Here is a 16,851-nt window from a genome sequence, read left to right as displayed (position 1 = left end):
ATTTGCAGCATACTGCAATTATACTCACTCTAATGGCAGTTATACTGCAATCTTTTTCGTGGATTTACATTTTCAGTGTTCTTTCTCAAACATTCCAAATCCTGTTTGTCTGATTTTGTCGCTCCGGGGAAACTGAACGCACCAGAAGAGCAGCGAGTCACACAGGTGTAGCCTATGGGTATAGATGACAGCCCTCCCTGAGACGGAGACACTGCCCTGTACGGGAGGAGTGGCACGTGTTTTGGTTTCACTCAGCCAGTGCAACAGACTTCCAGGCAGATAGGTTCGGGATCTTAGCCTAATGAAATCAGCTTTATTCTCGCTGTTGGAGCTATAGTCAAATCCCGTGGTGTCGCACACAGCTGTTATTGGGATTTTTGGTGATTCCATGGTGCACCAGCGGTGTGGATAGCACTGCCAGGCAGCGCGTAAAGGCTCCAGGATGACACCATTAGACGGACATCAAGCGGAGGAACGGGACTCGCAGAGCCAGGAGGACTCAGAGTGTCCCGTGTGTTATGAAAGTCTCTCCGGCACGGAGAGGACCCTGAGCTGCGGACACGTTTTCTGCCACGACTGTCTGGTCAAAACCTTGGTCAGTATCAACAGGGACGGCGTCATCAGAGACACCATCATCTGTCCCGTCTGCCGACACCTGACTTTCATCAAGAAGCAACAGGAGGTTGGGGTTCCTCTCGCCCCGGGGAAAGAGGGCGAGGAAGGAGGCGGGCAGACCTTGAAGGTGCCAGTCCCTCCACCAGCACCTGGTAACCCACAGCATCACCATGAAGCACGACGCGCGTCAGGGCATAGTAGCTCACCGTCTGACTCAAGTGGACTGAGCTGGATTGTGAGACGTTTTGGGTGGATTTCAGAGAGATGCAGGAGTCGACGGATACTGTCACTGATCACTCCCGACCACAGAAACTCTCAGATTTTCATCATCAGTGCCCAGGGCCGACCCATGGCTGATGAAGATGCGGTGAGCCTGGACACTATACCTGTTGTTCTCCAACCCAACCGCAGGAGACGGCGCGTCAAGATTTGTACAACAGCACGTTGCTTGGTCGTTCTGCTTGTGATATTCACATTGATGGCAATGGTAGCTGCCACACTTCCTTGGATTATATTGGCATAGCCCACAAAGCCAGAGCCATATGGCTCTAGCATATGCATGGTGCGTCATTGCGCACTACTTGATCGTCATTACGCACTATTTCTTGTTATTGTATGGTCTAATTTTCTCTTCACTCATGCTCTCATGAAGACAATTTATTGCACTTAATTAACGGAAACATGTCACTTTGTCCATTCTGTCAATATATATATATTGTAGTGCCATATAGTTTGAACTTGTCCAGTGTGTTCCTTCTATTCCTGTTTGTACTCAATGCCCTGGACAGGATCTCATTAAGTCACTGAATGAAACAGGACTGGTTCAGTCAGTGTCTGCAAATAAAGTGATAGTTTATGGAATGACTGAGAGGAAAAGGCATTGTCTTATTTCCTACATTTATACACTTTATGATGGTGGTTTGGTTAATAATGGTTGAAATATTGGTCCTAAGATCAAAAGAAAAAGAGGCCCCTGTGAACATGCCTCCATATTCACCCCATTACCACAGGTCTATAACTACCGATGCTCACTAAATAACTGCCCCATATGTTGTTGGCAACAAGTCCTGAATAAAGAATGGTGAGGGTTGCAATCCCAGCACCTCTCATGGAGACCATTGTTGTGTGTTTCTGGTTGTAAGTTGTTTTACCTGTTTAAGGAGAACTTCAGTGACATTTACAAGTACAGGCTACAGTTACTTCATTAGAAGGACTAGATAACCAACACATCATGTGCCAAAGTATTTTTTATGTCCTACCGGCACGTGGTATATTCTGACAATGCAAACAGAGAAAGGGAGACAGAAACAGAGACTGACACAGAGACACATGAGAGGCACCGAGACAGAAAGAGACACCAAGACACAGAGAGAAAGTGCACTATCAAATGCCTTCAGTATCCTCGGCAAATAATTCATGTGAGTCCCTGGCAGGTTGAAGGAGCAAGACCGACTTGCAGGTAAAGATGAGCATGGGTCGGGGATTGATTGCTGTAAAGAGAGACTTGGGGCATGGGAACACTGAGGTGTTGTCTTACCACTGACACCACGTAGAGGCCCTGCTATACCAACACCAGGGAGAGAGAGTTAGCTCTGCTTTCTCTATTGTGAAGGGAACAATGTCTACAGAGCAACTTACAGTAAAATGTTATACACTTCTTAATGTAAAGGGTTACAGAGCAACTTACAGTAAAGTGTTACAGAACAACTTACAGTAAAGTGTTACAGAACAACTTCAGTAAAGTGTTACAGAGAAACTTAATGGAACATGTTAACTAGTTTATTATGTAAGAAACAAGGTTTCTGGAATGTGCTTTATCCATGTCTCCATCATACATGTGTCCTCTCTTTCCTCTGCTTGTCTAGTTGTTCCTGTTTAACTGGTTGGTTAGCAACCAACCAACCGCCTCAGCTGTTCTGGATCCTCCCTCCCTTCTTTCTTCCCAGTGAGAGGGAGATGGGAGGGAGCGAGGGAGGGGGAGAGGGAGGTGGGGAGGGAGGGAGAGGGGAGAGGGAGGTGGTGGGGGAGGGAGGGAGAGGGGAGGGTGGGTAGAGAAGTGTAATAATGAATTTCAGTTAATGACTCAGCATAATTGAGTAATAAAACCTACTCTTACTGTGAGACTGGATGAGTGACATTCTATTACAGACCCTTAATTAATGTTCTTGTGTGAGAAATTAAATTATGTGGCATATCAAAATCAACTCTCAAAGTTCTACCATAAATCCACGATGAATTAATGAGCATAAAACTATAAAACACATTTTCAAACATTTTGAACATAGAAATCAAGATAAATTAAATAGACTCTCTCAGATACCACTGGTTATACTGGTGGAAAGTCTCTCTCTCTCTCTGATACCACTGGTTAAACTGGTGGAAAGTCTCTCTCTCAGATACCACTGGTTATACTGGTGGAAAGTCTCTCTCTCTGATACCACTGGTTATACTGGTGGAAAGTCTCTCTCTCTGATACCACTGGTTATACTGGTGGAAAGTCTCTCTCTCAGATACCACTGGTTATACTGGTGGAAAGTCTCTCTCTCTGATACCACTGGTTATACTGGTGGAAAGTCTCTCTCTGATACCACTGGTTAAACTGGTGGAAAGTCTCTCTCTCTGATACCACTGGTTATACTGGTGGAAAGTCTCTCTCTCTGATACCACTGGTTATACTGGTGGAAAGTCTCTCTCTCTGATACCACTGGTTATACTGGTGGAAAGTCTCTCTCTGATACCACTGGTTATACTGGTGGAAAGTCTCTCTCTCTGATACCACTGGTTAAACTGGTGGAAAGTCTCTCTCTGATACCACTGGTTATACTGGTGGAAAGTCTCTCTCTGATACCACAGGTTATACTGGTGGAAAGTCTCTCTCTCTGATACCACTGGTTATACTGGTGGAAAGTCTCTCTCTCTGATATCACTGGTTATACTGGTGGAAAGTCTCTCTCTCTGATACCACTGGTTATACTGGTGGAAAGTCTCTCTCTCTGATACCACTGGTTATACTGGTGGAAAGTCTCTCTCTCTGATACCACTGGTTATACTGGTGGAAAGTCTCTCTCTCAGATACCACTGGTTATACTGGTGGAAAGTCTCTCTCTGATACCACTGGTTAAACTGGTGGAAAGTCTCTCTCTGATACCACTGGTTATACTGGTGGAAAGTCTCTCTCTCTGATACCACTGGTTATACTGGTGGAAAGTCTCTCTCTCAGATACCACTGGTTATACTGGTGGAAAGTCTCTCTCTGATACCACTGGTTATACTGGTGGAAAGTCTCTCTCTCTGATACCACTGGTTATACTGGTGGAAAGTCTCTCTCTCTGATACCACTGGTTATACTGGTGGAAAGTCTCTCTCTGATACCACTGGTTATACTGGTGGAAAGTCTCTCTCTGATACCACTGGTTATACTGGTGGAAAGTCTCTCTCTCTGATACCACTGGTTATACTGGTGGAAAGTCTCTCTCTCTGATACCACTGGTTATACTGGTGGAAAGTCTCTCTCTCAGATACCACTGGTTATACTGGTGGAAAGTCTCTCTCAGATACCACTGGTTATACTGGTGGAAAGTCTCTCTCTCTGATACCACTGGTTATACTGGTGGAAAGTCTCTCTCAGATACCACTGGTTATACTGGTGGAAAGTCTCTCTCTCTGATACCACTGGTTATACTGGTGGAAAGTCTCTCTCTCTGAAACCACTGGTTATACTGGTGGAAAGTCTCTCTCTCTGATACCACTGGTTATACTGGTGGAAAGTCTCTCTCTCTGATACCACTGGTTAAACTGGTGGAAAGTCTCTCTCTCTGATACCACTGGTTATACTGGTGGAAAGTCTCTCTCTCTGATACCACTGGTTATACTGGTGGAAAGTCTCTCTCTCTGATACCACTGGTTATACTGGTGGAAAGTCTCTCTCTGATACCACTGGTTATACTGGTGGAAAGTCTCTCTCTCTGATACCACTGGTTAAACTGGTGGAAAGTCTCTCTCTATGATACCACTGGTTATACTGGTGGAAAGTCTCTCTCTCTGATACCACTGGTTATACTGGTGGAAAGTCTCTCTCTCTGATACCACTGGTTATACTGGTGGAAAGTCTCTCCCACTCTGATACCACTGGTTATACTGGTGGATAGTTCCTCTCAGTATTTACTCAGGCACACCCTCTTGAGAAACTGGTTACCTGTGATCTCATTAACCAGCCTGGCTCTTTATTTGGAGCCTGGGGACCAGGTTACCTGTGATCTCATTTAACCTTTATTTAACTAGGCAAGTCAGTTAAAGAAGAATTTCTTATTTACAATGACGGCCTACCCCGGCCAAACCCGGACAACGCTGGGCCAATTGTGCACCGCCCTATGGGACTCCCAATCATGCCCGGATGGGATGCAGCCTGGAAAATATCAGGGTATTTTTCTATATTGTCTCTCCGGGTGGTGATCTAGGATCAGTGTTTGTTTTATATCATAACTAACAAGATTACATGGACAAGGAGGATCTGATCCTAGATCAGCACTACTACTCTAAACACGGTTCCTGGAAAACGGCTGTTAGGAAGAATACAAACCACATGATGGTGGTGTACTGACATAGAAACCACATGATGGTGGTGTACTGACACATAGAAACCACATGATGGAGGTGTACTGACACATAGAAACCACATGATGGAGGTGTACTGACATAGAAACCACATGATGGTGGTGTACTGACACATAGAAACCACATGATGGTGGTGTAATCTGGGTAACATCCTGATTCAGTTCTATTTTGACATTTTAAATGTAACCTTTATTTAACCTTAATTTAACCTTTATTCAACCTTTTTTAAATAGACAAGTCAGTTAAGAACAAATTCATATTTACAATGACGGCCTACACCAGCCAAACCCGGGCGACGCCTGGCCAATTGTGCACCGCCCTATGGGACTCCCAATCACAGCCGGTTGTGATACAGCCTGGATTCAAACCAGAGTGTCTGTAGTTACGCCTCCAGCACTGAGATGGAGTGCCTTAGACCGCTGTGCCACTCGGGAACCACTCGGAGTTTCTTGTCATGCCTGGCAACAAGAATGTTACATTACAATAGTCCAAGTTGGACACAAACATCCATGTGAATAGGACACTTGTTGTCAGGCCTTTCCTGTTCCATGCTGGCCATTGATTTTTGCCCCCATTGATGTAGGCTAAACATTGGAAAAGTTGGCCCTATGACATTTATCATAACCTACCGACCCATGTCCTATCTACAACATAACTGTAAGCATGTCATTTATTGATAATTCAATTGGAAACATTATTTTTTCCTTTGGTCATCCATAATAATTGATGCTGAGTGAGATGAGTTGGAAGAGTTCACGATTTACTACACTTCCCACAGTGCTTTGCCGCGCAGCGTGTCATGACACTGTCACTCTCTGCTGCCCATAGCGGCGAATTGATCCAGCATCTCTGCACTGGGTGTATAGGGCGAATGGATACGGGAAAATGCAGTGAAAATATGTAATTCAGCGCATTTTCAATGTTTTAACAATTGCAATGAGGGAAAGAAAGTATGAGAGGGTGGACTTTCTCTTGTGCCGCTGCGGAGTATGGGCCGTTATCTTGAGAGAAATGCGGAGTATTTTTCCTCGTAGGTGTTAACGCAGAAAATACAAGATGAAGAAGCAATTCAATCGAATGCGACAGCTCGCCAACCAAACGGTGGGCAGGTAAGCAAACCGGGAAACCGGTTTACCGCCTCCTTTTCCATACCTTGTTATGCACGTGAGAGTGAGTGAGAGTTTGCAGGAAACGTAGCCTAGCAAATCTGCTTGAGCAGCGCTTGGTCCCATTCCAATGGGACGGGAATAGGTAACCGGACCAAGCAGATAATATTCATAATCATATAGGGATTATTGTCATACAGAGTCACCGCAACGAATTGATATAGCCAACAGGGATAATGCATAGGATGCATTTATTTCGCATTGCCGGTGGTCTCCTTTTGCGTAATGGCCATTTGGAATACCGCAGAGCGTGTAGGCGCATTGCCCTTATCCCAGCCCACTGGATATAATAATATTTATATCCTCAGTTCAGCAGCGTCACAATATATGGGGTCATTATTGGGCGAGGAGGAAGTGGGGGGTGGGGGGTGGGGGGGGGGGGGGGGGGCATGTAAATTGGGGCTAAACGCTGTCATTTCATATCAGGGGTAAAATGATGCCTGTCACCCACCTTCTGAAGGCTAGATACTGCTGATGCGGACAGATGTCTCTGCGACACGAGGGGGAATGGGGAAAATTCGCAATGCTTTCAATACGCAGTTATCTGAGCTGTGGTTCCTGTCAGAAATGAGAAACATTGCAGGTGCAGCATCATGATCGTCTCCTATGCCCCGGGAAAGGTCGTTTATCACTGCATCAGGTACCTTCAACCCTATGGATGTAGCCAGTGTCATATTCCTCCACAATCCACATAGTTTACCTGGCAACTACACTTTGCCCCACTCAATTAGCAAAGGAGTTCTGGATCTGGTGTCACGGGAATGTGTTTATTATCACCTATGGAAAGCTTTTTCATTTGGGAATTATTTATATTGATATGCCTGAACAACAGATGTCCTTATTATTACTCCCATGCTGGGATACCTGTAATCAAACCCAATCAAATGTCAGGTACATCATGTTGTTTTCTCCACCTGTAATATCAGGTACATCATGTTGTTTTCTCCACCTGTAATATCAGGTACATCATGTTGTTTTCTCCACCTGTAATATCAGGTACATCATGTTGTTTTCTCCACCTGTAATATCAGGTACATCATGTTGTTTTCTCCACCTGTAATGTCAGGTACATCATGTTGTTTATACACATGTAATTAAAACAACATTAGCATGATTCTCACATCCCCTCCTTAATTAAGCTGCTGCTGCACTAGTGTATGTGGTGTGCCTCCCCCCTCCCACAGACAGCCTGGTATTACAGGAATATGTTACATTTGACATTTTAACATCTCTGCTATGTGTTTATCACTCCTCCCATCGCCCTATCTCTCTCTTCCCTCTCTCACCTGTCTCCCACTCTCTCGCCTCTCTCTCTCTCTTCTCTCTCTCTCTCTCTCTCTCTCTCTCGCTTTCTCTCTCTCTCTTCCCTCTCTCACCTGTCTCCCACTCTCTCGCCTCTCTCTCTCTCTCTTCCCTCTCTCACCTGTCTCCCACTCTCTCGCCTCTCTCTCTCTCTTCTCTCTCTCTCTCTCTCGCTTTCTCTCTCTCTCTTCCCTCTCTCACCTGTCTCCCACTCTCTCGCCTCTCTCTCTCTCTCTTCCCTCTCTCACCTGTCTCCCACTCTCTCCTCTCTCTCTCTCTCTCTCTCTCTCTCTCTTCCCTCTCTCACCTGTCTCCCACTCTCTCGCCTCTCTCTCTCTCTCTTCCCTCTCTCACCTGTCTCCCACTCTCTCGCCTCTCTCTCTCTCTCTCTTCTCTCTCTCTCTCTCTCTCGCTTTCTCTCTCTCTCTTCCCTCTCTCACCTGTCTCCCACTCTCTCGCCTCTCTCTCTCGCTCTTCCCTCTCTCACCTGTCTCCCACTCTCTCGCCTCTCTCTCTCTCTTCTCTCTCTCTCTCTCTCGCTTTCTCTCTCTCTCTTCCCTCTCTCACCTGTCTCCCACTCTCTCGCCTCTCTCTCTCTCTCTCTTCCCTCTCTCACCTGTCTCCCACTCTCTCTCTCTCTCTCTCTCTCTCTCTCTTCCCTCTCTCACCTGTCTCCCACTCCCTCGCCTCTCTCTCTTCTCTCTCTCACCTGTCTCCCACTCCCTCGCCTCTCTCTCTCTCTCTCTCTCTCTCTCTCTCTTCCCTCTCTCACCTGTCTCCCACTCTCTCGCCTCTCTCTCTCTCTTCCCTCTCTCACCTGTCTCCCACTCTCTCGCCCCTCTCTCTCTCTCTCTTTCCTCTCTCACCTGTCTCCCACTCTCTCGCCTCCCTCTCTCTCTCTCTCTCTTTCTCTCACTCTCTCTCTTTATTTCTCTCTCCCCCGCTCTCAGCCCCCGCTCTCTCTCTCTCTCTCGTCTCTCTCTCTCTCACCCTGTTTTCTTCCCCTCCTCCTGGGAGAGCAGAGCAGAGCAGCTTGTCTTGCAGAAGGCATCGCATCAATCGGGCCAGAAGGCGCTCTTCGCTGCTCCTCCTCATCCTCTTCATTCTCCTCCCAGCTCCATGCTGGTCCTTACTGGGGGATTATAACACAGGGTAGTGGTCATCATATCACGTCCTATGCTGTTCAGCACGCCACTAAGGGGGTAGCCTACATTACCTTACAGACGCTGTTGTTATCACCCCCTGCCTCGGTGGCCAGCGTTAGTGCAGTATCTGAAAAGATGTCCATCACCTACATACTGCTGGGTCCTAGCTGACCTTGTCTCTTCAGTGTTAATCATTTAGTGTGTGTGTGCATTTGATTGTGTTTTAAATCTCCCTATCTGTGTGTAGGTGTGTGAGTGTGTGTGTGTGTGTGTGTGTGTGTGTGTGTGTGTGTGTACTAGTCTAGTATTCTCTTCACAGTGTACTGCTGTTCAGAGGGAGGCTGGGCAGGGAGCTGTGGCAGCAACCCGCTGTGTCTCTCTCTGTTCTGTCCGCTGCACCACAGTCATAATGAGCTACAACATGTTTCCTAAACAGCCCAGTGGTCTGGTCATTAATAATACTACAGGACGAGGGCTGAATGTCAAACCCAACACTTGGTCCCTAAAGCCCTTAATTGAGTGGCCTCTTGCTGTTGTGTTCGATAGTGATCACTCCAGTCTGACAGTGTTTAGGCCAAAATGAGCATTGAGACGATGTAAGTACAATGTCCCGACTGTCCCTTATCAATATTCCAAAATTCGAAATTCATTTGCGAGCATTGTCTCCAGCGACCTGTCTTGTAGCATGACTCACTTGCTATGAAACACGGGTACTGGGGACCTCCAGCAGACACAGACACATACTCCCATTGACAGTGAAAACAAAATTACATCTCTCTAATGTTACTCCTGCACAAAATATTTGCAAGTATATTGGTCACCATTGATTCCATCAGCTGGTTTTAGCTTGTTGTAGCCTGCCTGCTGCTAGCTAGCTTCACTGATAAACACAGGGATGTAATGTTAGCTAGCTAGCTAAGGATGTTGGGCACTGCACTGATAAACACAGGGATGTAATGTTAGCTAGCTAGCTAAGGTTGTTGGGCACTGCACTGATAAACACAGTGATGTAATGTTAGCTAGCTAGCTAAGGATGTTGGGCACTGCACTGTTAAACACAGTGATGTAATGTTAGCTAGCTAGCTAAGGATGTTGGGCACTGCACTGATAAACACAGGGATGTAATGTTAGCTAGCTAGCTAAGGATGTTGGGCACTGCACTGATAAACACAGGGATGTAATGTTAGCTAGCTAGCTAAGGTTGTTGGGCACTGCACTGATAAACACAGTGATGTAATGTTAGCTAGCTAGCTAAGGATGTTGGGCACTGCACTGTTAAACACAGTGATGTAATGTTAGCTAGCTAGCTAAGGATGTTGGGCACTGCACTGATAAACACAGGGATGTAATGTTAGCTAGCTAGCTAAGGATGTTGGGCACTGCACTGATAAACACAGGGATGTAATGTTAGCTAGCTAGCTAAGGTTGTTGGGCACTGCACTGATAAACACAGTGATGTAATGTTAGCTAGCTAGCTAAGGATGTTGGGCACTGCACTGTTAAACACAGTGATGTAATGTTAGCTAGCTAGCGAAGGATGTTGGGCACTGCACTGATAAACACAGGGATGTAATGTTAGCTAGCTAGCTAAGGATGTTGGGCACTGCACTGTTAAACACAGTGATGTAATGTTAGCTAGCTAGCTAAAGATGTTGGGCACTGCACTGTTAAACACAGGGATGTAATGTTAGCTAGCTCGCTAAGGATGTTGGGCACTGCACTGTTAAACACAGGGATGTAATGTTAGCTAGCTCGCTAAGGATGTTGGGCACTGCACTGATAAACATTATGTAGCTTATCACTTATTTAGGATAGTCTGACAGCTTTCTGATGAAGTTGTAGACATGTTCCCAGCAGTCAGTCCGTACTTCAGCATATTTCCAAAGCACCAATCGCTACGTTGTAACGTTGGGGCAGCAGCAGCTGACTCAAAACTGTACTGATTCTGGGTAATGATACAGCAGATGCTGTATCATTAAAACATGTTAATGTGATAAAAACAAATTACTACAGTAGCTAGCTAACTAAATTACTACAGTAACTAGCTAACTAAATTACTACAGGAGCTAGCTAACTAAATTACTACAGTAGCTAGCTAACTAAATTACTACAGTAGCTAGCTAACTAAATTACTACAGTAGCTAGCTAACTAAATTACTACAGTAGCTAGCTAACTAAATTACTACAGTAGCTAGCTAACTAAATTACTACAGTAGCTAGCTAACTAAATTACTACAGTAGCTAGCTAACTAAATTACTACAGTAGCTAGCTAACTAAATTACTACAGTAGCTAACTAACTAAATTACTACAGTAGCAATTACTACAGTAGCTAGCTAACTAAATTACTACAGTAGCTAGCTAACTAGCTAGCTTGCTTATGGAAGGAGCATAGAATTTAGTGTTGCACTAGCTAGCTGGTTGGTTAGATTCTGTTTGGTTTCATATGAAGTGACAAATGAAGTGATAATGGACGGTTTTGGTGTACATGACGAAACTTCAGAAATACACTAAACTCCTTAGCTAGATGTAATAAAATTAACAAAATTAATTCCAGATTTCTTGATGTATCTTGATTTATTCTGAATTTTTTTGAGGGCGATGTAATAGGGACAGTTGTTGCTAGGTAACATGATAAGATTCATCGGAAGACGTTGCTGCCAAGGGAACCGAGTTGGCATAGGATGCCCAGTCAATAAAGAGGCTTCCGAAGGAAACAGTGGAGCCCTCAATGACTCGACAACTAGCCTTTGAGATTGACTTGATTGACTTGTGAATGCATATATCGAGTGATCAAGGGCTTGAAGTGTTCGGTTTGAGATTCAGCCAATAGGTCTATAGGTCAGAGGACAGAGGACATACTCTGGTACTGTCTACAGGACAAGGTCTACAGGCCAGAGGACAGAGGACAGACTCTGGTCTACAGGACAAGGTCTATAGGCCAGAGGACAGAGGACAGACTCTGGTACTATCTATAGGACAAGGTCTATAGGCCAGAGGACAGAGGACAGACTCTGGTACTGTCTACAGGACATTGTCTATAGGCCAGAGGACAGAGGACAGACTCTGGTACTGTCTACAGGACAAGGTCTATAGGCCAGAGGACAGAGGACAGACTCTGGTACTGTCTACAGGACAAGGTCTACAGGCCAGAGGACAGAGGACAGACTCTGGTACTGTCTACAGGACAAGGTCTATAGGCCAGAGGACAGAGGACAGACTCTGGTACTGTCTACAGGACAAGGTCTATAGGTCAGAGGACAGAGGACAGACTCTGGTACTGTCTACAGGACAAGGTCTATAGGTCAGAGGACAGAGGACAGACTCTGGTACTGTATACAGGACAAGGTCTATAGGCCAGAGGACAGAGGACAGACTCTGGTACTGTATACAGGACAAGGTCTATAGGCCAGAGGTCAGAGGACAGACTCTGGTACTGTATACAGGACAAGGTCTATAGGCCAGAGGACAGACTCTGGTACTGTATACAGGACAAGGTCTACAGGCCAGAGGACAGAGGACAGACTCTGGTACTGTATACAGGACAAGGTCTATAGGTCAGAGGACAGACTCTGGTACTGTGTACAGGACAAGGTCTATAGGCCAGAGGTCAGAGGACAGACTCTGGTACTGTCTACAGGACAAGGTCTATAGGCCAGAGGACAGACTCTGGTACTGTCTACAGGCCAGAGGACAGACTCTGGTACTGTCTACAGGACAAGGTCTATAGGCCAGAGGACAGAGGACAGACTCTGGTACTGTCTACAGGACAAGGTCTGCAGGCCAGAGGTCAGAGGACAGACTCTGGTACTGTATACAGGACAAGGTCTATAGGTCAGAGGACAGAGGACAGACTCTGGTACTGTATACAGGACAAGGTCTATAGGCCAGAGGACAGAGGACAGACTCTGGTACTGTCTACAGGACAAGGTCTATAGGCCAGAGGACAGATGACAGACTCTGGTACTGTATACAGGACAAGGTCTACAGGCCAGAGGACAGAGGACAGACTCTGGTACTGTATACAGGACAAGGTCTATAGGCCAGAGGACAGAGGACAGACTCTGGTACTGTATACAGGACAAGGTCTACAGGCCAGAGGACAGAGGACAGACTCTGGTACTGTATACAGGACAAGGTCTATAGGCCAGAGGACAGAGGACAGACTCTGGTACTGTCTACAGGTCAAGGTCTACAGGCCAGAGGACAGAGGACAGACTCTGGTACTGTCTACAGGACAAGGTCTATAGGTCAGAGGACAGACTCTGGTACTGTATACAGGACAAGGTCTATAGGTCAGAGGTCAGAGGACAGACTCTGGTACTGTATACAGGACAAGGTCTATAGGTCAGAGGACAGAGGACAGACTCTGGTACTGTATACAGGACAAGGTCTATAGGTCAGAGGACAGAGGACAGACTCTGGTACTGTATACAGGACAAGGTCTACAGGCCAGAGGACAGAGGACAGACTCTGGTACTGTATACAGGACAAGGTCTATAGGTCAGAGGACAGAGGACAGACTCTGGTACTGTATACAGGACAAGGTCTATAGGCCAGAGGACAGAGGACAGACTCTGGTACTGTATACAGGACAAGGTCTATAGGCCAGAGGACAGAGGACAGACTCTGGTACTGTATACAGGACAAGGTCTATAGGTCAGAGGACAGACTCTGGTACTGTATACAGGACAAGGTCTATAGGCCAGAGGTCAGAGGACAGACTCTGGTACTGTCTACAGGACAAGGTCTATAGGCCAGAGGACAGACTCTGGTACTGTCTACAGGCCAGAGGACAGACTCTGGTACTGTCTACAGGACAAGGTCTATAGGCCAGAGGACAGACTCTATAGGCCGGGACAGTTGACCTCCTTGACCCCTGACTGCTGCCCCCAGGGAGTCATTTACATCCAAATTAATTTCTGTTTAGCCTGGAATCCACACTGAATATGACTGTTTCCCTATTGTTCCACTTCACTGATTCAATGAAACAACATTGAAATTGGATTCCAGGCTATAGAATGCTGCTATCTGGAACATAACATGGTCTGGTCTTGATTTTTATTTAACCAAGTCAGTTAAGAACACATTCTTATTTTCAATGACGGCCTAGTGGGTTAACTGGTCTAGGAACAGTGGGTTAACTGGTCTAGGAACAGTGGGTTAACTGGTCTAGGAACAGTGGGTTAACTGATCTAGGAACAGTGGGTTAACTGGTCTAGGAACAGTGGGTTAACTGGTCTAGGAACAGTGGGTTAACTGCCTGTTCAGGGGCAGAACGACAGATTTGTTCCCTTGTCAGCTCGGGGGTTTGAACTCGCAAACTTCCGAGGTCAGAGGACAGAGGTCAGAGGACAGACTCTGGTACTGTATACAGGACAAGGTCTATAGGCCAGAGGACAGAGGACAGACTCTGGTACTGTATACAGGACAAGGTCTATAGGCCAGAGGACAGAGGACAGACTCTGGTACTGTCTACAGGACAAGGTCTACAGGCCAGAGGTCAGAGGACAGACTCTGGTACTGTATACAGGACAAGGTCTATAGGCCAGAGGACAGAGGACAGACTCTGGTACTGTCTACATGACAAGGTCTACAGGCCAGAGGACAGAGGACAGACTCTGGTACTGTATACAGGTCAAGGTCTACAGGCCAGAGGACAGAGGACAGACTCTGGTACTGTATACAGGACAAGGTCTATAGGCCAGAGGACAGACTCTGGTACTGTCTACAGGACAAGGTCTATAGGTCAGAGGACAGACTCTGGTACTGTATACAGGACAAGGTCTACAGGCCAGAGGACAGAGGACAGACTCTGGTACTGTATACAGGACAAGGTCTATAAGTCAGAGGACAGACTCTGGTACTGTATACAGGACAAGGTCTATAGGCCAGAGGTCAGAGGACAGACTCTGGTACTGTCTACAGGACAAGGTCTATAGGCCAGAGGACAGACTCTGGTACTTTTTACAGGCCAGAGGACAGACTCTGGTACTGTCTACAGGACAAGGTCTATAGGCCAGAGGACACTCTATAGGCCGGGACAGTTGACCTCCTTGACCCCTGACTGCTGCCCCCAGGGAGTCATTTACATCCAAATTAATTTCTGTTTAGCCTGGAATCCACACTGAATATGACTGTTTCCCTATTGTTCCACTTCACTGATTCAATGAAACAACATTGAAACAGAGTGATATTCTGTTTGGATTCCAGGCTATAGAATGCTGCTATCTGGAACATAACATGGTCTGGTCCTGATTTTTATTTAACCAGGCAAGTCAGTTAATTTTCAATGACGGCCTAGTGGGTTAACTGGTCTAGGAACAGTGGGTTAACTGCCTGTTCAGGGGCAGAACGACAGATTTGTTCCCTTGTCAGCTCGGGGGTTTGAACTCGCAAACTTCCGGTTACTAGTCCAACGCTCTAACCACTAGGCTACCCTGCCGCCTCTACACTCTAACCACTAGGCTACCCTGCCGCCTCTACACTCTAACCACTAGGCTACCCTGCCGCCTCTACACTCTAACCACTAGGCTACCCTGCCGCCTCTACACTCTAACCACTAGGCTACCCGGCCGCCCCAATGTGGTTCAGTCAGCAGCTTCCTGGTGTTAAGAACTGAAAGTTGTAGGTGACTGTAATTACACACATTTCATTTCAGGAATCATTCTCAGTCATTATATTTTTTGTAATTATTCTCAGTCATTGTATTCATTTCATTTCATCTCCTCCCCTCCCTCTCCCCCCTCCTTCCTCTCCCTCTCCTCTGCAGTGACAGCCTCCTACTGGTTAATATAAGGAGAGGGGGAGGAGGAGGAGGAGAGGGAGGAAGGTCCACCCTCACTAGTGGGGGAGGGGGCTGGTCCATGTGTGCTGTGTCAGCATTTCTCAAGATAACTGGAGCAGGCCTGTCCTATGCTGACTGGCTGGCCTTCTGGCTCGCTGGCTGACTGGGTGACTGGCTGGCTGGCTGGCTGGCTGGTTGTTTGGCTGATTGGCTGGTTGGCTGACTGGCTGGCTGACTGGCTGGTTGCTTTGCTGACTGGCTGGCTGACTGACTGACTGACTGACTGGCTGGTTGGCTGGCTGGCTGGCTGACTGGCTGGTTGGTTGGCTGGTTGGCTGACTGGCTGGCTGACTGACTGACTGACTGACTGGCTGGTTGGCTGACTGACTGACTGGCTGGTTGGTTGGCTGGTTGGTTGACTGACTGACTGGCTGGTTGGCTGACTGACTGACTGGCTGGTTGGTTGGCTGACTGACTGGTTGGTTGGCTGGTTGACTGACTGACTGGCTGGTTGGCTGGTTGGCTGACTGACTGACTGACTGGCTGGTTGGTTGGCTGACTGACTGGTTGGTTGGCTGGTTGGCTGACTGACTGACTGTTTGGTTGGCTGGTTGGCTGACTGACTGACTGACTGGCTGGTTGGTTGGCTGGTTGGCTGACTCACTGGTTGGTTGGCTGGTTGACTGACTGACTGGCTGACTGGCTGGTTGGTGTGACACTTTGTTGGGCTCCCGAGTGGTGCAGCGTTCTAAGGCACTGTATTTCAGTGCAGGAGGCGTCACTTCAGTCAATGGTTCGAATCCAGGCTGAATCACATCCGGCCGTGATTGGGAGTCCCATAGTACAATTGGCCCAGTGTTGTCCAGGTGTCCAGTGTTGTCCGGTGTCCGAGGTAGGCCGTCATTGTAAATAAGAATTTGTTCTTAACTGACTTGCCTAGTTAAATAAAGGTTAAATACAATTAAAATAAACATGAGACCAGATGACTCACTGGCTGGACAAGGTATGCACTCTGCAGTAGGTCTCTATAGGAGGATGTGTCTGGTCTCTATAGGAGGATGTGTCTGGTCTCTATAGGAGGATGTGTATGGTCTCTATAGGAGGATGTGTCTGGTCTCTATAGGAGGATGTGTCTGGTCTCTATAGGATGATGTGCATGGTCTCTATAGGAGGATGTGTCTGGTCTCTATAGGAGGATGTGTCTGGTCTCTATAGGAGGATGT

General features: G+C 46.8%; 1 protein-coding gene across 1 annotated transcript; it reads left to right on the top strand.

Annotated features, from left to right (window-relative positions):
- Window positions 1–289: 289 nt before the first annotated feature.
- LOC139365207 (RING finger protein 222-like) lies at window positions 290–1,609 on the top strand. The gene has a single exon (XM_071102681.1). The coding sequence runs from the start codon at window positions 443–445 to the stop codon at window positions 1,136–1,138; it is 696 nt and encodes a 231-aa protein (XP_070958782.1). The 5' UTR covers window positions 290–442; the 3' UTR covers window positions 1,139–1,609.
- Window positions 1,610–16,851: the final 15,242 nt, after the last annotated feature.

This window comes from Oncorhynchus clarkii, chromosome 13, assembly GCF_045791955.1.
Source record: "Oncorhynchus clarkii lewisi isolate Uvic-CL-2024 chromosome 13, UVic_Ocla_1.0, whole genome shotgun sequence".
Taxonomy (NCBI): Eukaryota; Metazoa; Chordata; class Actinopteri; order Salmoniformes; family Salmonidae; genus Oncorhynchus; species Oncorhynchus clarkii.
Note: the sequence above shows the minus strand (reverse complement) of the source record. Positions and strands in the feature narration are given on the sequence as shown.